The following is a 22,537-nucleotide window of genomic DNA, read 5'->3' on the forward strand; positions in this document are numbered from 1 at the left end:
ACTGAATTGACAACGGATTTTTTCCGTTATTTCCTGATTAATGACAAGGAGCACACGGCGGGTGTGACCGGTCGGCAGGGGATGCTCACTCCTCCATGGCACCTGATCCCACCTCTGATGTTTCGGGGGTCCGTGTTTGCTCTGCTCTTATTTTGTATTGTTTTATGGACTTTGAGATTGAATACTGTTCGTTATCTCCATATCCTTCTTGTAAAAATTCAAACAACCAGCAAATTTCAACCAAGTCCAATTTCTCAGTTAAAATTCACTAAAATTGACCAAAACTTCCTATAAAATTCCACAAATATTCCAAGAGTTCCTAAAATGTCATTAAAATAACCCTGGCTCTTCTTAAAATAAAACTAATAAGTCATTATTAAATCTAATTTAAAAACACCCAACCCATACTAACTCCTTACCCCTAAAACACGTCCTCTCTAAAGAAACCAATCTAGCAGAAGAGCAAAAATTCCTTGAATCTCTCCCTTTTACACAACAATGCGACGTAAATGTTGGAAACTGTTGGACATGGTGGAAAATGTTGGAGAATCTCTCGTGACATTTCCCGTAAGCGGCAAAGTCTATAGAAAAATCTAATAACTACATACAAGACAACTTTTCTGAATGAAAGTAATCTCTAAATACATTCTTCAATTAGAATAAGTAAATAAATCTACATTTAAATCAACAAATAACACAATTAACTCCAAAAATCCTAAATTTACGATCGGGCTCGACCTACACAATTTACGACCGCCAAGTTCGTAAAGGAACAAATCTACTAGTTTACAACAGGACAATAAACTGCCGATAATTAACTGAAAACAAGCTAAACTTAAAAAAACATGATTCCATCCATAAATCTATGATTTATCTACTGCAGAAGAGCAATTAAAGTCCCTGACACATGAAGTAAGCCAAGATAATACCACAACTTTACGACAGCTATGATTAGCTGATTTCTACGTAGTCCGAAAAATCTGACGTTTTCCTGGCTTTTTTAAGATTTTGATATTTTACAAGTTTTCCTGGCATGTAAAATATAAAAATCGTTAAAAAGCCAGGAAAACGTCAGATTTTTCGGACTAATTTCTACGTAACTCAAAACATGTGCACAAACTATTTCAACTCAATGGCATGTAAATCACTTACTAGACTTGTCAATAATCACCTATCAACTACAAGTAAAGCATAAATCAGTATATATTTCTGCAATTTCAAATAATTATAACACATGTACAAATTCATCTTAACTCTCCTACAATGTCAACAATAATCAGGTTCAATAATAACTCTGTATAAAACTAATCTGTCAAATCTCTGGACCGTTACAATATGTTGTATGCTTGGGGCTTGCTCTTGCTAACTGGCATCCCCTTGCAGTTGTATGTTGTTTCAATTATAATTAATGTACTTATTTCCACCGCGGCCAAAAATTTGCCACAAGTAAACTTTAAACTTTTAATTTGTTGTGTCATCTTTGCTTACAAGTTCTGCGATAATATTATCACTAATCAGAACTGGGACCCTTCATATATAAATGTAAATTTAAAACAAGAAAACAGTCCTTCTCAGGTCTCCAAAATTTGATTTTCTTGAAGGAAGATGAATACTTTGATTTACTCAATCCATATAATGATTCTTTCTTTGTAAATTATTTATTGTTTGCAAGAGAATAGTGCTTCTACAGAAGCCCATTTACATTTAGGACCTATCAAAAAATATTTTTGAATTCGTTAGAACGATTTTTGAAATTCGTTATAATTAATTTAATTTGTTATAACAGATTTATTTAATTTGTTATAACGAATTTAATTTGTTATAACAGATTTATTGAATTCATTATTACGAATTTAATCTGTTTGATTTGTTGAATTCGTTATAACCAATTCAAAAATTTGTTTTAACGAATTTAATCTATTAAAACGAATTTTAAAAAATGACATTTCAATTTCCTTCTCACGGATTTATACAATTTGTTATAACAATTTCTTTCGAATTTGTGATAACGAATTGCAAAATAGAGAGAACAAATTATACTATTTCAAGTTTCTGTGTTAGAAAATCGTTTTAACAGATTGTAATTTGTGAAAACAAATTGCTAAAAATTTTTATAACAAATTTCAATAATTAGTTTTCACAAATCACACAATACTATAATGATTGTCTAACAATGAAACTTGAAATAGCTTAATTTGTTCTCTCGAATTTTGCAAATCGTTATCACAAATTCGAAAGAAATTGTTATATCAGATTGTGTACACATGTAAATCCGTGAGAACGAATTTTAAAATTCGTTATAACAGATAAATTTGTTTAATAAATTCTTAAATTGGTTTTAACGAATTCAACAAATCTGTAATAACAGATTAAGTTCGTTATAACGAATTCAACAAATCTGTTATCACATATTAAATTCGTTATAATGAATTCAATAAATCTGTTATAACAAATTAAATTCGTTATAACAAATTCAACAAAACTTTATAACGAATTCAAAAATATTTTTGATAGGTCCTAAATAGGCTTCCTGCTTCATCTCTCCTTCATTGTATGAAAATCGACAAACATTTATACAAACAAGACTTACCCTTCGCTATTGCAGCACATTCATCCTGGTTTCCACAATCATCCAAAAAATAACGTAAAATATGATGCATTAGTTTTTATAATCAAATTTATTTTTTTTTTATCAGTTTAATTGTAATTTTAAATATTGATTTCCATAATATTATTATCAACTGGTATAATTTTTTCTTTTATTTGTATAAATGTAAGTATAGTTCTGAAGCCCCAACGATCAACGTTATCTTTATAAATATTAAATTGTAAATGTTTCAGATATTTTCAATACTTTGTTTAAAATAAAAGTACTTACAAATGTCTCTTTTGGCCTTTGTACTGGATTTGTCGAAACATCAAAATTCCAAAAGCCTTTAAAAAGTTTTTTTTTAAAAAATGAAAAAAACTTTTCACTGCATTAAGCTTTATTGCGAAATATGTTTGAAGTTGGACAAGTTGTTCGAGTGAAGAAATAGACATCTTAAAAGTCAGACAAAATCAGAAAGAATTTTAAGCTTTCATAAACTATATTATATATATATTGGTCTAATTTCTAATGCAAATGTATTAAAATATTTCACTAAAATGCCTAGTTATTAGTATTCTCTAAAAGCATGGCATCTGTATTTATATATAATTTATATATATACAACCTGAATCCAAACCAAAAGTATTTTCTTCAAAACCAATGGAAGCAATTCTCTCATCGTCTTCATTTTCGTGCGTTTGAGTCCCCTGAATATAACGAAAATAAATTACAAACATTTTTAAGAGTAAAATTCATTGAAAACTTGAAGAAAAAGTATTTTCTTCATGTAAAATATCTTTGTAATACGAATTTGAGTGTTCTTTTCGATTTTATGAAATATTCTTCGAATCTACGAAGCACAGCCAAATCATATCAAAGATATATGGCATAATTCAAGTTGTTCGTATGGAAATGATTTTTTTTTCTCTCTGAATATTCTTTTGAAAATGAAGCTTACCACGTTGCTTATTTGCACCTTTGGTGGAATCCAAATGTCTCCAACTGCAAAATCAGAAACAATCGGTAATATAAAAAAGCTGTAACCTTATTCTTAATAAGAGAGAAAATATTTAATAATGAATGATTATCTGAAAATGTGTTTTTATCAATAACAATGGACTTAAAGTATTTTCTTTTCTTAAACGAAACCATGTTATATATGACTGATACAAATAATTACAATATATTTGATCTGCTTCGATAATTTAGGATATCTTTTTAAGACCTCCTTGTTACGAGGGGTCACATTAATTGCTTATTTGCATGTAGAATGGTATTTATTTTTGTTGCTCGGCTTTACAATTACATTCTTAAGAAATGAAAGGAACTTGATTATAAGAATGGCAAAAAAGGTGATTATTAAGAGTAGTGTCTTTGATACTTTGTTTAAGTACCTTTCAGACGGGTCATCAGGAATCGTCAACTCAATTTAGGAAAGTTATGGATCAATTTGAATAAAAGATGAAGATGAAAATTGCCATGGAGAAACAATTTTACAATATTGTTTCTCTTCTGCATAGGGATGCTTACTCATATTAATCTTTGCATTCAGCGATTTCAGAAGGTATTGTTTCCCTACTTTTGCACCGTAAGAGATTTGAGATTATTGCACTGTTTGGGCGTGAATCTCCATAAATTGTAAAATGCAGAATTATGTTACTGCTATGCTTTATTGGGGTTTGATAATCATAAGAATATGTTATACGTGATATCCTCTTCGAGAATTCCTACTTAACCTTGGCGAAGGATTAAAATTTGAAACAACCGTAGGACAAACGATGTTTACTCTTCCCTGGTACATGTGTACCTGATCCCACCTCTAATAATAATTATAGCAGTATAAAATCAAAAAAGTCATATTTACAATTTAATTTCTTTACCTTGTTCGACATTGCATTTACATAAATTTGATTTCTTTTCTCTGAACTCCTTTCTTTTCCGCCGAATCAAGGATTCCGAAGAGGCTGTAGGGACGCTATTCTGTCAGATAGATATATCAATTTTTTTTTTGAAATACGAAAATTAAGAGAGAGAGAGAGAGAGAGAGAGAGAGAGAGAGAGAGAGAGAGAGAGAGAGAGAGAGATAGAGAGAATATCTTGCACATCATTTTGCTTCCTGTAAAATTGTCTCTATGCAATCGATACCCAAACGCAGGCCATTTACGTTATTCTTCTTAAAACAAAATCTATCAACTACCAAAAATGTATATTGCATTTTTTTTCAATATTAAGAGATAAACTTAAAAAATCGGATGCTAGTGATACAAAAATAGGAATTTCATAGAAAATGTATAATAGTGTAGTAAAAATTCAAAAATATTAATACACCTATTCATGAAAAAAAAATGCACTATCGGTTTCAAGGTTAATTGCGTCGTAGTATCTAACTAACTATAAACTACTGTAAAAAGTGAAATGAATCCTTACCAGTACATTTATGGCAATATATACAATATACAAACCACAATCTCCGTCACACTTTGTAAATGCATCTTTTTTGTATATATAGCTTGAAAGGGAGGTCTGTTAAGTCCGAATCTTCAGTGTCTTGTTATCAGCTGTTTCTAAAAATTCTAAATTTAGAAACGGGGACTTTATTTTTTTTTCCCCAAGTTGTTTTAATGTCTTTTACCGATAGGAATCGATAATACACCAAAATGTGCAACAATAAAACAATTAATCATGTACAATGTCTAATTATTCTGATTATTATAAGCTTTTATCAATTATTTTAAAATGAATTCTTTTTTCCTGATTTATATGTTTTAAACAACTGATGCGTGTATAGATATGCAGAAATCCCCAGTCTATTTTTAAATCATCGAAAATTTCCAAATGGGACAAGTTTTTAAACAACAATTTTAATTTTATAAAATCGGTGTAATTGACCAAGCTTAGTTTTTTTAAAGAACAAATTAGGTCGGCGTTTTTTTTTTTTATTATATATTTTACTTTCACCATATTCATTGATATTGATATTTGCGAGGTATATGAACCGAAAGTTAATTGTAGTTCTATTTTTAGAGTAATTCACATTACTTGATCTTTTTAGAATATGATCACGGGTAAATAAAAAGATGCGTGTTTTGTTATTATTATTATCATTATTATTATATTATTCGAAACATTCAAGAACTATAATCAGCACTAACGATCGAGGTTGAATCCTGATATTTAATTTTATAAGAATTCGCGTTAAGAATACACACATTCCGGTAGCTAAATAAAAAAAATATTAGCTAATAGGTATCTTAAATGACTCTTTGCACCGAAATTGTTTCTTAATAATAAATCTCTTCTTCGAAGTTTTCCCTCAAATATCATTCATCCAAATAAATAATGGGACAAAGTAAAGTATCATTACATCTTAAGAAGAGTTAGTAAAAAATGTCAAGTGAGCTTAAAATAAAAGTAATTTTTGCAAAAATTATGATAAACGTGATGACTTCAACTTTTCAAACGTCAACTGTCCTTACGTATGTAGCAATATACCCTAATAACAAGCACATACGGTTTATGTCTCTCAGTTGATTCATTACAAAAGAGCCTGCGCTTCCTACGATTAACGTGGCGCAGTGGTTACAGCGTCTGCTCTAGAGTCGCGACGTAAGGAGTCAATCCTTACGTCGCGGGTTCGAATTCCACTGTGGGACGTGAAGACCGGTCCTTCGGATGATACCGTATAAACCGAGGTCCCGTGTCGCAGTAGGTGCTGGCACAAAAAAGATCCTTCCCTGCTCAATGCCCTGAGTGCCGAGTATAGGACAAAATATGCAGCTCTCCACCGGCAAGTGGTGGCGTCTCATATGAGTGAAAAATTCTCGACAGGGACGTTAAACAATATACACTCAATCAATCAATCGTACGATTAATTTCCAAAACGAATTAAGCAAGTTATTGACAAATAAGAGATGATACTAGATAAATAGTTTCATTTTAAGTCATCATTTCGCAAGTTGTATCGTCGATGCAATACTTTTTTGTCAGCAAACACAATCTATCAATAAGCCAAACGCTAATGTAATTGTTAGGCCTAATCCTAAATCTATGTGCGTACAAATCTAGAGTTGAAATTCAATCATGAATACATACATGGAATAGCTATGAAACACTGTAAGTCTTAATGGAATAAACTTATAATTCAGTGCATTCGTTTTTCACGTTGAATCTGTTTGAACATCCATTCCGTTTCTTTTAACGATTTTAGAACACCTGTCCAATTTCAACAGCAAATTAAATGCATCCTGGAATTTTTTATTCGTCTTGTAGTAAACCAGCCCATTAATAGATGGATGCAAGTGAGCAAACGTCGTAATAATCAAATGTGCTTCATGGGAAAATGAATTTTCTTTGTCAGCTACAATAATGATTGCGTACGGTATCCAACATGTCGCTAAATGGCATAAATCAGAAACAAAGTGCGTGCTAGGCTGACCGACTTCCGCTCCAGTTTCGATGACGTCAGATCCATAATTTGGTTGGCATTCTTGTGAACTTTATAATAGATACTGAAGTAGAACAACGCATTTAGCACTACGGGGATCCATACAAGAACAATAGAGAGTGCTACTGTGTAGTAGTAGGTAGCCATCCTGTCCCAAATGCATTCAAGGCTCTTTCGATCATAAGAGTGATCACCAATTCCCGCCAAATTCAGAAGAACCATCAGAAGACCGGTTAGGTAAAGACCGACACACATGGCGATAGAAGTGCTTTTTCTGAATATAGAATCGTAGTATTTGTTATGGCAGATGAAAATAAAGCGACTAAAGCTCATGAAAGTTATTGAACCTAGGGAACTGATGCACGAAATGGTGCAGAGATAGGCGATCACTTGACACAGTCCTGGATTGGCAAGGAAGAACTTCTCGCCTTCTAATTTACCTAATAAACAGTAAAAAAAAATATACTTCTACAATTAGGAAGAGCATTGTGATTTGAACTAAAATGATTATGGGATTTAAAATTACATTCAACACGAGACGCATTGTCATTAATCCTCATTTCCCAAAGGCAAAGAAATTGCTTTTGAAGTAAGAAATAAACTAAGATCAGTATAATAAATCAAAGTCATGATTCATTTTCGGTATTAGTTTATTGTAATAAAAAAGTCAAATTTCCCCTCGACAGTTCTTGAAACCGGTTTTGTTATGGAAGCAAATTTTTTATCAATCATCGTGTAATCGGGAGAAGGGTTGGTGTTCTACAGATTTTATTTACTAGAACATGAATGAAAACGTCTCATGTACGAGGGGGTCAAATGGTTCGTGGAAAAGGGCCATAAAATTAAAACCGCCAAAAGTATATCCATGAATTTTAACAGATCTAGTTATCATCATCTTTTTATCTGTATTATAAACAATAAATCATAAATTTAATCATTTTGATAGATTAGTGATGTTTTTGTAAGCAATGGTATATCCAGTAGGCGCAACCTCGAACACGATGTTCTCTCGACCTAGGTGTAACTGAAAAAAAAACTTGGCTTTTAAAAATCCCGTTTATCAAGGCATGTGTTACGATACTATTGTTCCATAAAATATGGAATATTTTAAAACCCAATTTTTGAAGTTCTATGAAAAATTATAGAAAAATTTGATATGGAGAGACAACACAAATAAAGCCTTGACAAAATGACGTCAAAAGGGGGGGGGGTTCAACATTCTATAAAGTTCTGCCCCTGAAAAAATTATATACATGTACACCTAGGAAATGTTTAAACTGATTACGGAGAAATAATATGCATCCAGAGTACTTGTTTTTTGAATGCCAAATTAAATTCAGAGAGAAAAGGGATGCACAGTTTATGTCGGTTTGTAGTCAAGGTGTGAAAAATTAATCACGTCAAAAAATGACGTTGAATATGAGGGCTGTTCGAAAATTATTGAGACATTGTGTATATTTTCCTTTCTAATGAAAGTCTTTCGGTGAAAATTTGCATATACGTTTGACATACACTAAGAATTAATAAAAGCAAAACATATTTTACAAATATTAAATATTTTCTGTACAATGGTATATATAAATGCGTCATCAGTAGGGGCACCCGGAGCAGTCTCGAAATCAGATATTGAAAATATGTAACAACAACATTCTAATTCTTCTTGAACCTATAATAAGAGCGAAAATAATTCTGTTTATGTGTACAATTTTCAGCTTTAATTCAAATTCATGTTGTGCAACTTTGTGAGAATTTTGATCAGGAATACGGAGATCATAAAAACATTAAGCGCGGTAGAGAAATCTGCTAAGAACGAAAAAAAAATGGATTTTGACGTCAAGGGCGGAGAAGCGAACATACCTAAAATTTTGTGTAGCGCAATGTAGAACTCTTTTCCAGACGCAACGACCTGCTAAAACAATAACAACGAGAAAAAATAATGTGTTAGGGTTTGTTATTTTATTGGTATACATTTTTTTTTACAATTAATTCAACCAGAGTAAAATCAAAAGCTCCGGACGACCATCAGTTATTATGTACGGTATTAATATCATTACTCTATTAATATCGTTGACCCGCGTTGCACAAATCGGCACTGCATGATTTTAAGTCATGTTTTCCCACAAATGATCAGGATCATGAAATACGGGTAGCAATAGCATACATGTTTAAGGAATAGTTTAAGAAAAGAGACTGCTTTTTTTTTTACTGTTATATGTAATTACAAAGAAGGAAAAGTATTAAACGCTTCCCGATCATTTTACTTGCGAAACCCTCTTCGGCTGACGTGACGTTAAATGACGTAGCGATGCTGCTCCGGGTCGATAGACATTTGCATTTTCATCAAGATAAGTGTATGAGGTAGAAGCGGACATTGAAAAACAATGACGTTGTCGGACGTTATGAAATTGGTGATCATAAAATGTTTTTATTTTATAATGATTTGGCAAATAATTAACCCATCAAGCTAAAATATTCAACATATCCTTATTTTTAGTTGTTTTATCTTCCTTATAAATTTTGAAAGCACAGACTACCTAGTACAAATTTTATAGCCTAAGTCCACGAACTTTTTGATAACCCCTCGTACGTTCTTACCTTATTTTCAAATGCTTTTTAAAATGAAAACTACCATTTGAAAGAATAACTCATCTTAAAACAATCCCATTTTCGCTTATAAGATATTTACTAAACACAATTTCAAAGCTTTCTTCGACATGTATGCGTTATAAATAAATATATCAAATTCATCAAATAATTTTCATTCTGTTTACGTCTTACCTTGCCTTTTTACTTACCAACAATATTCATAGGGTTTGCAATTAGCGTAACATATAAATCAGAAATAGCTAGGTTTCCGATGAAAATGTAGTCCAACGATTTCATCTTGATGGTGGTGCAAAGTGATACTATAATTAGCCCCTTTCCCACAAGTACCAAGGAAAGTAGCCAGGATTAAAACTACGAGGAGAAATATTCCAAGGAAAGGGGATTCTGTTACAAACTGGAATCGACCAAGTATTCCAGTTTCTGCAAGAGAGATGTATGTGTAGTTCATTGTCTTTATTTGATGAATGTAGAAGAGGTTGATCTTTATCTGAAAGAAAGAAATTAGTTTTTTCTTCTATATATCTCTGACAGTATTCATGGTAAACAAATTATTGATCTTTTGTACCTTAATCTGCTTAATAGAGTAATTCGATTTTATGAAAATTTAATTCTTTTATTCTGATGGGAAAATCTCATCATCTCATGTAACCTCTTTAGATACCTAGTCATATTAAGGTCGTACAATCGTAAGACTAAACATTAATTGATTTTGACTCTGTGATGTATAATAATCAAGCCTGTCATCACAAAAGAAGGACATTCGATAAGTATCATTTACTAATGCTGTCACGAAACATCAGAGAAATAAAAACTTACGATGAATCTCACTTTTCACATCCTTAACTGCTTTAGAATGACGTTTCTATTCCGATAGTCATTATCAGTGATTATGCAGCTAGAGAAGCCTCAAACACACACCCATATATAAGTCCCTAGAAATCCTAAGAGTAAAAATATATAATATTTTCAGTGACAATGGCATTAAACAGAATCCTTTATATCCAATAAGATTATTTCAGTAATAAAATTTTATTGTAATAACTACAAAAATGATAAGTTCTTTTTAAACAATGATTTTTTCCAAAGACTATTTTTGGGATATGTATTAAACCTTGAGATACTACAAGTTTAACATAAGTTTTTGATTGGATGGGATCGTGTTGCATTGTAAGCAAGAAATAGGATTAAAAAATAATACTTTTGAATTCTTACTTTTCGGTCAAATTTTATGACATCATTTTTCAATATAAAAAGTGTAAATCGTTACATCCAAACCATTTTCTTCTAGAAAGCATTGCGAATATATTTCATTGAAAAGGTTTCCATTTCATTAATTAACTGTAACAAAGAATGTAACTATTTCTTATCAAATTCTTATTTAAAATTAAGAATGATTGTAAGAAAATATGACTGGGATTGAGATAAGCATATTTTTTGAGCTGGCTTGCTTGTAACATTTTGAAATAGCATAATGTTGAATTGAGTTCAAAATTACATGCTTAGAATGGTATCAGAGTTTGATTACTTAGGTAACGTCTTCGAAGTTTTCTTCTCAAAGACAATTGCAATTTCGTCCAATAATTTCTACATTTTATTTTATTATACAAGATATCCTATTGTGAACATTGATTATTAAATTAAAACTTCTTACCTGAAAGTATTTCATCATGCTGTCAGTTTCAATCACTTGATATTATATATAATTTTTAATTAGAAAATCAATTTTCAGAAGGAAATATTTAAGTTCAATCATATTAAGCTACTTTTTCTTCAATGAGTCGTAATTGAATATACCAGTGCCGCAATATTACAATTCTCTTTTTGAAACGAATATTTATTTTAAAAGATCGGAGTTAGTTTCTGAAAATAAAATCTTAATTTATAGAGTTACTTATTCTTTAAAATATCTTTCTTCATGCATATCTCAGTTTTTATTTATGTCTTAATTTGTTTTTTTTAAAATTAATTTTAAGGTCACGGGATAAAGCTTGCAAACATGCATTATCTATTTTCAAGTCTATAGAAATAAAGATAATATTTTATCAGTGATTTAAATTTCCTTATGTAATGAAAAAAACATAATGTAATTTACTTTCTAAGAAAGAACAAATGAAAATAAAATCTTCCTGAAAACATTTTATTGACAATAACAGCAAAATCCAAAAGGTCTGAACAATAAACTGAACAATCTGAACTTATTCCGCCAAGAAAAAGAGAAAGAGAAAGCTTAATGAGATCCCCAAGGACACTTGAATTACTCTGAAAACATATTTCTTAGTGATTGCACGAAATACTATTGAGACGCTCTCTAAGCCGTAGGGATTACGAAGTAAAGAAATGGGATTTTGTAATAATTGGAGATGCCTTAAATTATCACTTATTTATTCATCACACCTGTGTTATTAAGGGGAGGAAATAAAATTGAAATCAATCCAAGACATTTTAATCAAATATATTCTTTTAGATGAACTCAAAATTTTTAATAGAAAAAAATTTCGAACTTTTTGCAAATATCACAATGTATGGCTAAATTTTTATAGTTGTTATTATTTTTACAGTTGTTATATTATTTCACATGGAGAAAAGGGCAGCATTTGTAGAATTACGTATTCAAATTGCACATTAGGGCGAGATGCTTCTGTAACATGACGTGACATATCTAATTGACGTTACGTCGAAGTCTCCCCCGGGTTTCACAACTATTCATTTTCAGAAAGCTCGTGTGACCTTATTGTTAATTGGAAAGTGGAGAAATTTTCCAATATTGTTGCATTATGACTCTATATTATTAATATACCTGCTGTTTGCTGTCATCAAATCACGATAAAATTTTAGAAAGAAATTCCACGAACTTTTGGATTAACCCTCGTACATGAAAGGTAACTTGATCTGCAAGTTTATAATATTTTTTATTCAATCTTCTACTAATTGTTCTTGTCTTTCCTTAATTCAGTGTACAACGTCAACATGATATATTTTCTCTTTACCGTTACAACTAATGATGCACTCTATAGTTTTTACATTCTTGATGCAGTAATCAAGAAGAGAGTCGAGAAAGTATGAGCACAATGATTATATATTTTATTTGGCCATTGAAATGTTTTGCATATTTTTTTTTGTAAAAAAATAGAAGAAAAATTGCCAAAGTAATTTTTGAATGAATTCGCATATCAAAGTGGTTGACCGCAATCGTTTTTTCTTTCTGTTTGTTTATATGTTGTTTAACGTCCCTCTCGAGAATGTTACACTCATATGAAGACATCACCACTTGCCACCAGAGAGCTGCAAATTTTGTCCTATGCTCGACACTAAGGGCGATTGAGCTTAATAAAAATGTTAGTCAATATGCATCTTTTTAAAAATATGACCCTTTGCACCGAAATTGTGTCTAAATAATAAATCTCATCTTCGAAGTTTTCCCTCAAATATCATTCATCCAAATAAATAATGGGACAAAATATAGAATAATTATATCTTTAGAAGACTTATTAAAAAATGTTAAGTGAGCTTAAAATAAAAGTAATTTTTGAAAAAATTATGATAAACGTGATGACTTCAACTTTTCAATCGTCAACTTTCCTTATGTATGTAGCAATATACCCTAATAACAATCACATATGGTTTATGTCTCTCAGTTGATTCGTCACAAAAGAGACTGCGCTTCGTACGATTAATTTCCAAAACTAATTAAGCAAGTTATTGACAAATAGGACATGATTCTAGATAAATAGTTTCATTTTAAGCCATCATTTCGCAAGTTGTATCGTCGATGCAATAATTGTTTTGTCAGCAAACACAATCTATCAATAAGCCAAAAGCTAATGGATGTTTTTCATATTGCACATGTAATTGTTAGGCCATTACTTCCGCACTGAATTGTCTAGAAATATTCCTTTTTTCCCCATCATCACAATGGGCACACCGTGGATGTGACCGGTCGGCAGGGGATGCTTTCTTCATGGTACCTGATCTCACCTCTGATGTTTTTCATAAAAAATAATTGAATATACAATAAAAAAAAGACTGTCATAAAATATTACAAAACAGCAGATAAAAGGATTAGACAAACTAGAAATTTGTCATTTACTTTTATTTACTCTTTCAAAATGAATATTTTTCTCTAATCGTCATCGATAATAAAAGGCCGCTTAAATAGCTTCAACATTTATAAACAAATTTGGAATCTTTCTTTATTACTTACCAGAGTCTATTGATTATTCTGGTATACAGGCTTACATAGTCTATATGTAAGTTTTACGTAAATTGTAATATAAGAATGAATTAACGAAGGCTATTATTTCAATGTTATGAGTATTCAATATACCACTATATTGACTGCTTTTTAATATACATTTGACAAATTCATTCTTTACAGAAATAGAAGCTTTTAATACACAATTTAACTGAAAGATAATAAATTTTCTAATCCTTAATGCATGCGCGTACAATTCTAGAGATTGAATTTCAATGATAAATACAAATGTAGGGAATAATTTTGAAAACTCTACTACGTCTTAATGGAATAAACTTATAATTCAATGCATTAATTTTTCAAGTTGAATCTGTTTGAACGTCCATTCCATTTCTTTTAATGATTTTAGAACATCTGTCCAATTTCAACAGTAAATTAAATGCATCCTGGAATTTTTTATTCGTCTTGTAGTAAACCAGCCCATTAATGGATGGATGCAAGTGAGCAAACGTCGTAATAATCAAATGTGCTTCATGGGGAAATGAATTTTCCTTGTCAGCTACAATAATGATTGCGTACGGTACCCAACATGTCGCAAAAATGGCATAAATCAGAAACAAAGTGCGTGCTAGGCTGACCGACTTGCGCTCTAGCTTCGATGACGTCAGATCCATAATTTGGTTGGCATTCTTGTGAACTTTATAATAGATACTGAAGTAGAATAACGCATTTAGCACTACGGGGATCCATACAAGAACAATAGAGAGTGCTACTGTGTAGTAGTAGGTAGCCATCCTGTCCCAAATGCATTCAAGGCTCTTTCGATCATAAGAGTGATCACCAATTCCCGCCAAATTCAGAAGAACCATCAGAAGACCGGTTAGGTAAAGACCGACACACATGATGATAGAAGTGCTTTTTCTGAATATAGTATCGTAGTATTTGTTATGGCAGATGAAAATAAAGCGACTAAAGCTCATGAGAGTTATTGAGCCTAGGGAATTGATGCACGAAATGGTGCAGAGATAGGCGATCACTTGACACAGTCCTGGATTGGCAAGGAAGAACTTCTCCCCTTCTAATTTACCTAATAAACAGTAAAAAAACATATACTCCTACAACTATATAGGAAGAGAACTGTGATTTGAACTAAAATGAGTATGGAATTTAAAATTACATTCAACACGAGACGCATTGTCATTTATCCTCGTTTCCCAAAGGTAAAGAAATTGCTTTGCAAGTGAGAAACAAAGTTAAGATCCGTATAATAAATCAAAGCATGATTTATTTTCGGTCTTAGTTTATTGTGATAACAAAGTCAAATTTTCCCTCGACAGTTCCTGAAACAGTTTTTGTTTATGGAAGCAAATTTTTATCAATTATCATGTATTCGGGAGAAGGGTTAGTGTTCTACAGATTTTATTTACTAGAACATGAATGAAAACGTCTCATGTACGAGGGGGTCAAATAGTGCGTGGACCGCCATAGGTATATCCATGAATTTTAAAAGATCTAGTTATCATCATCTTTTCTATCTATATAATTAACCATGAATTATAAATTCAATCATTTTAATAAATTAGTGATATTCTTGTAAGCAATGATATATCTAGGCGCAACCTCGAACACGACGTTTTCTCGACCGAAGTGTAACTGAGAAAAACTCTTAAGATATGAAAATTTGGCATCCAAAAATCTCGTTAATTAAGGTATGTGTTAGGATACTATTGTTCCATAAAATATGGAATATTTTCGTGCCTAATTCTGGAAGTTTTTTGAAAATTTGTAGAAAATTTAGCATGGAGTGACCAAACAAATTAAGCCTTGACAAAATGACGCCAAAAAGGTGGACGGGTTTCATTTTCAACATTCTGTAAAGTTTTGCCTCTGAAAAAAATTATATACGAGGGTTGTCCCAAAATTTCGTAGACTGAGCTCATATCTTTTAAAGAAATCAATGTATCTTTATAAAATTTTCAGGGTGGACAAAGCGTGTTCTTTGCAGATAAATTACGAAGTTTTATCATGTTAACTTCAAAACTTTTCCAGTTACAAAATTTAAAGTGATATAGTTCTCTAGCACCCGGAGCAATCTGCAACGTCAAAAAATACAAATGTCAATGCTTCAAATTTTTTGAGAAAATATTTCAATTACCAGAATCAAATTCTTAAATTAAACGAAACGGTTATAGTTATAATTGTAAAATATCTTAATTACTATGATATGATCAAACATTAAAATATGTAAACAAAGTATATGCATGAACAGGTATGAAATAATAATAATTTGAAAACGCTATATTTCTTTGGGCTTTTCGTTTATTTTCTCCAATGGATTTGCAAAATGGAACTCTTGCCCATTTCTTAGCCCTGTCTTTTATTTTAATTACTGTTATTGACATATACATAGAGAAACCGTTTTAGTCTTTTTAAATACTAAGGAGGAGAAAAAGTTTCCTAGTCTACCAAACATTTATGACTGCTACATTTCTGTAAGAGTGAATTCAGGATCAAAACACTTGATCATAGTCCAGTGCGCCGCCTGGGCCAACGCAGCCGCCATTTTTCAAGAATTCGGATTTTAACCCCATGTATACAAAACGTTATAAAATTCATATTTATCAAAGCATACACACCAAAATTTGAGGAAATATAGTTAATAAAACAATATTAAGAATTTTTATTTCCATTAAAAAAAATATAGGGTAGTAATTACTTTTCCGTAGGATTTTAAATATAATATATCAAATTTTAATTGCAACTTTTGGGTATTGCGCCGCCTTCCTACACCAGACAATGAAAGGTGTCTTTTAAATTGGAATAATTTGTGTAGTTACCCCATATTTGTCCATAAATTTATTAGATAGTGTTTGTTTAATCTATATACGAAGTTTCATTCATGTATGACGTAGGGTTCCTACAAAACAACGCTTGTCTACGGAATTTTGGGACAACCCTCGTAGACCTAGGAAATGTTTAAACTGATTACGGAGAAATAGTATGCATCTAGAGTACTTGATTTTTAATGCCAAATTAAATTCAGAGAGAAAGGGGATGCACAGTTTATGTCGATTTGTAGTCAAGGTGTGAAAAATTAATCACGTCAAAAATGACGTTGAATATGTGTTGTTGATATTGAACTCCAGAAAGCAAAATATAATGGAATAAACAAGCGAGGACCTCTCCCAAGGTATAAATCAATTTGCAATATTATACATGTATGTATTGAAGGCCGCTTTTCATGACATTGTAAAGTCATATAAACAAGACGGGTTTAAGTCCTTACTCAGCTCTAGGGAATTTCATCAAGATAAGTGTATGAGGTAGAAGAAGCGGACATTGAAAAACAATGACGTTGTCGGACGTTATGAAATGGGTGATCATATAATGTCGTTTTTATTTTATAAAAATTTGGCAAATAATAAACGCATCAAGCTACAATTTTCAAAATATCTTTATTTTTAAGTTATTTTATCTTCCTTATAAATTTTGAAAGCACAGACTACATAGTACTAATTTTATAGCCTCAGTCCACGGCCTTTTTAATAACCCCTCGTTCGTACTTACCTTATTTTTTAATGCTTTTTAAAATGAAAACTGTCATTTCAAAGAATTACTCATCTTAAAACAATCCCGTTTTCTATTATTAAATATTTAGTATTGGCACACAATTTCACAATTTTCTTCTGCGTGTTTGCATTATATTGAATACTGTAGTAAATCAAATTCATCAAACAATTTTCATTCTGTTTACGTCTTACCTTGCCGTTTTACTTACCAACAATATTCATAGGGTTTGCAATAAGCGTAACATATAAATCAGAAATAGCCAGGTTTCCGATGAAAATATAGTCCAACGATTTCATCTTGATGGTGGTGCATAGTGATACTATAATTAGCACATTCCCACAAGTACCAAGAAAGGTAGCCAGGATTAAAACTACGAGGAGAAAGATTCCAAGGAAAGGGGATTCTGTTACAAACTGGAATCGACCAAGTATTCCAGTTTCTGCAAGAGAGATGTTTGTGTAGTTCATTGTCTTGAGGTAGGACGAGGATTTATTTGATGAATTAGAAGAAGTCTATCTTTATCTGAGAGAAATAAATTAGGTTTTTTCTTCTTTATATCTCAGACAGTACACAGGGTGAAGAAATTATTGATCTTTGATACCTTAATCTGCTTAATAGAGTAATTCGATTTTTATAAAATTTAATTCCTTTTATTTTGATGAGAAAATCTCATCATCTCCTGTATCCTCTTTTTCTACCTTGTGTCATATTAGGGCTGCGTATTTGTACTACAAAATAATTGATTTTGATTCTGTGATGTATAGTAATTAAGCCTGTCATCACAAAAGAAGGACATTCGATTAGTATCATTTTACTGATGCTGTCACGAAATGTTAAGGAAATGGAAACTTACACTGAATCTCACTTTTCGCATCCTTAACTACATCATAATGACATTTCTATTCCGATAGTCATTATCAGTGATTATGCAGCTAAGTTGGCTTCACCACGAAACAAAAATCCTTAGAAATCCTATAAGTAAAAGTATACTTGTCAATATTTTCCGTGATGGTAGCATTAAGTACATGCAAAGTTTAATCATATTCAATAAGATTATTTCAGTTGTAAAATTTTATTGTAATAACTATAAAAATGATCAGTTCCTCCATGACACCTGATCCCACCTCTGATGTTTTGGAGGTCCATGTTTGCTCTGCACCTATTTTGTATTGTTTTATGGACTTTGATATTGAATACAGTTCGTTATCTCCATAACCTCCTTTTAAAGACTTCTCTTCCAAAGACTAGTTTTGGCCTATTTTCATGATACGAGGGACGTTCAATAAATAATGTCATTAGCTCGATGGCATACAACATAGTAGTAATATGACATAAAGCTTGACTTTCTCTCATTATTGAATCTTTAATGAATTAATTAAGAGTTTGTGTGACCACTTTTCATCGCATTATTTCATCGTGGGAAGCTGGAAAACAAGGGCTATTCGAGACACTGCATTAAAAGTGAATGGTCAAGAATCAGTAAACTAGAGTAAAATTAAACGCTTCATTAAAGCAGCTGTAAAACTTGTTAATATTCCAAAAATATATTAACTTAAATATGTGAAAGTTACAGCAACCAATGCCTGTTTTATAGACAGGTGAACATGTAGATTTCAATAAACAAAAATTATATAATGGGCATCAAAAATGGGTACCGACCTTGGCAACAATGACTTACAACAACGGATGTAAATTTGCGAAATTTCAACAAATTATCACTTATTATATTTTATTGACTTTAAGATACATAGCAAAATTGATAAAAATCATTTTGGGGATAGTTCATACTGTTTTAAATAAACATTTTATAGTAAAAAAGTTTAATACTCAAAGGTCACACTATATTTTGAAAAATTAGTGAAAACGACAGCGTGTTGGAATATCGAAACAATTCTTTTAAAAAATCAAAAATTGTACTTATCCACGTTTGTGTGAAATTCTAACAGATAATGAAACTTGAATCCATTTTGCTTTAATCCCTCAAAACAAATGTACAATAAGATGCACTTGACAAAACTGCAAAGGCCTAAGAAGAGCAAAGAATTGCAGGAGCATAAAACAGTTTTATATGCAATTTTCTGAAATATTAGCGGTCTTGTTCTTCAAATTCATATTCGGGGAGGAAGTTCAAATATCTGGAGGAGTCTGGAAAACAATTTTTTTGCAAAAAAATTGAAAGGTTTATGAGAGGAAGGAAACGGAATGAGGAATACACTACATTAAATGTCTTCATGACGGCGGCCAAACCCACAGGCCATTAAGAGTAAAGGAGTTTTGGGGATAAACAGAAAGTAAATGTTTTGTCACACCAACAAAATTTGCCAGATCTTTCAACCTTTGACTAGTTTCATTTCCTAAACTTAGAAAAGCATCTATCAGAAAGAAAAAAAAAACAAGTACAGCAAATCATAGGATCTGCTATTTTCCAGTATACGGAGGGTCATACTCAAAAATGTGTTCGAAAAACAATTAGAAATTGAATGAAAATGTTACGGATATGCGTTTTAGTTGAAAGAGAATATTTTAGTTAAATCATTAAGACTAAGTCATAGAAAAGCGTTTTTTGTTTCTTTCCGAGCCCCAATGACATTATTTATTGAACGCCCCTCGTAACTCACTACAGGTTTAAAATCCAGTTTTGATTTGAAGAGATCGTGTTGCATTGTAAGCTCGATAGATAGAAATGCTTGTAAATCTTGCTTTTTTGTCAGTTTTTAATATGCATCATTTTTAAATACTTACTGAAAAGTGTACGTCGTTACCCCCACACAATTTACAAGAAAACATAATTGGCAATAAATCTGCAAGGTGAATATATTTCATCGAAAAGTTTTCCATTTCATGATTTAATTGTTATAAAGATTGTAACTATTTCTTATTTAAATTCACAAAAAATATTATTTGGAATTCATTATTCTTCAAGCAAAATCAAGAATGATTGTGAGCAAATATGACTGGTCCTAAGATTAGTAGATGCTTTATGCTGGCTTTTAACATATTGAAATTGCATAACGTTTCAGGAGCATCAGAATAACATTCTTGGTGTCAGAAAACATGATCATACTGAACAAGATAAATTAGAAAAGTACTAATGTCCATATTTCACAATATTCTGCGGCCGCACGTTTGATTTCTTTGGTAACGTTTTAAGTTGAGTTCCTTTTAAATTGTTCTGCAGTCAGTACAATTTCTTTTTTTTCTTTACCAACACATGCAGAGAAATCAACTCTGTGTTTGATTTTATTAATCAAGATATCCGATTTTGAACATTGATTTTTTTTTATTTATTAAATTCATAATTCTTACCTCAAACAATTTCATCAAGCTGTCAGTTCAATCATTTTAGGGATGATATATAATCTTTAATTAGAAAAACCAATTTTCAGAAGGTAATGCTAAAGTTCAGTCCTATACATATATTTTCTCTTCAATGAATTGTCATTGAATATTGTTCTCTTCTTTAAAATAAAGATTCTTTTTAAAAACGAATTTTCATTTCAAAAAATCTGAAGTTTCTGCAAAAAAATCTTGTCTTTATTTACTTTTTCTTTAAAATTATCTTTCTAAATGCAAATCTCAATTTTTATGTCTCAGTTTTCCTTTTTATGTTCCCCAAACGAAGTTGGGGAACATATTGTTTTTACTCTGTTTCTTATTAAGGTCTTCCGTCTCCAACGGAAGACCTTATTTATTTTCGTTCGGTTTCTTTTTCCCTATTATTTTTTTTCTTACCGATTTTTGTGCACGCGAGTTCTCGGAAACGGCTCGGTCGATTTTCACGAAACTCTCAGATCTGATAGATATTGATCTGAACCTTATTGGAAATTTTTTATAAGTACGACGTCACTTCCGGTCGTGAGATATGGACGATTTTCTGATTTTAAGAGGGTCGGCTTGTCCAGATAACTCCTCCTAAACGACAAAAGATATTGAGTCAAGATTATCAGTGAAGGTAAAGGAAGGTTTGCTAAATTGCATATGGGTGTTCAAGTTTTTATAGCGCAAAATGTACCGGAGCTGGGTAGGGCCAAAAAATGTCTCGGAAACATCTCACAAAATTTGACACCTTTTGTTTCATATCGTCCTACCTGTTCATAATTTGTTAAAACATATTGAAGAGAAGTTGTGCAGAATTTTAAGAGCTTTTATATTATACCAAGAAGGAGGAGCTGATTCCTCAAATAGGGTCTCAGAAGGGCCAAAAGTCTTTTATTGATAACTCTTTAATGAACAATATTTTGTTATAAATTACTGAAGCAAAAATGTTTATTTTTACGATCTGCAACAATATATTGTAAAATTGTGATCATTGTTAGGTAGTTAGGGGCCATAAAGGGCCAAAATGATAAATCTTTGATTCTTTATATCTCCAAAGGGAGATATATTTTGATAAGCAACATTGAATAAATGATGAATAGAATCGTATTCTAAAAAATAAACAACCATTTAATTTTCGAAAAAAGGCCCCATTAAGGACTTGAAGGGCTGACCCCTAAATATTTCTATTCTGTACAACTCGAAAAAATTCTGAAAAGTTGTTTGAACAAAAAGGCTTTAAAACCCAGAGCCTCATCATTTGATATGAAGAAAAGGGGACTGACCCTTCAAATGAAGGGCCTAGAGGGGCCAACAGACTTTCATCTATAGCTGTTTGATGATATATAAATCAAACAAATTAAATCAAATTAGGGAAGTCTTGATATCATCATGTCTTAACAAAGATCATAGTGAAAATATCTCGTCTATTCGAAAATTCGGACGGAAGACCTACCCGTTGCTCGCAACGAGATCGTTTCTAGTTAAGGTCTTCCGTCTTCAGCGGAAGACCTTCTTGTTATTCTTAGGTTTCTTTTTCACTTTTATTATTATTAAGGTCTTCCGTCTTCAGCGGAAGACCTTCTTGTTATTCTTAGGTTTCTTTTTCACTTTTATTATTAGGGTCTTCCGTCTTCAGCGGAAGACCCTTCTATTATTCTTATGTTTCTTTTTCACTTTTCTTATTATTATTAGGGTCTTCCGTCTTCAGCGGAAGACCCTTCTATTATTCTTATGTTTCTTTTTCAATTTTATTATTATTCTTTTTCTCTGCACAAATTTTGTGCAGAAGATTTCTCAGAGATGGCTCGATGGATTT

The 22,537-nt window shown here is 31.4% G+C and overlaps 1 protein-coding gene and 1 pseudogene across 1 annotated transcript; both read right to left on the reverse strand.

Annotated features, from left to right (window-relative positions):
• Window positions 1-6,747: 6,747 nt before the first annotated feature.
• On the reverse strand, window positions 6,748-10,089 carry LOC134265727 (melatonin receptor type 1C-like; annotated as a pseudogene).
• Window positions 10,090-12,167: 2,078 nt separating this feature from the next.
• LOC134265728 (melatonin receptor type 1A-like) lies at window positions 12,168-17,870 on the reverse strand. The gene is made up of 3 exons (XM_062747950.1): window positions 17,612-17,870; window positions 14,244-14,920; window positions 12,168-12,200 (listed from the first exon to the last, which is right to left on the reverse strand). Exons 1-3 carry the CDS (start codon window positions 17,868-17,870, stop codon window positions 12,168-12,170), a joined length of 969 nt encoding a protein of 322 aa, XP_062603934.1.
• Window positions 17,871-22,537: the final 4,667 nt, after the last annotated feature.

The sequence above is a fragment of the Saccostrea cucullata genome, unplaced genomic scaffold (genome assembly GCF_032062105.1).
Source record: "Saccostrea cucullata isolate Sc308-1 unplaced genomic scaffold, CSIRO_AGI_Scuc_v1 ctg1232, whole genome shotgun sequence".
Classification (NCBI taxonomy): domain Eukaryota; kingdom Metazoa; phylum Mollusca; class Bivalvia; order Ostreida; family Ostreidae; genus Saccostrea; species Saccostrea cuccullata.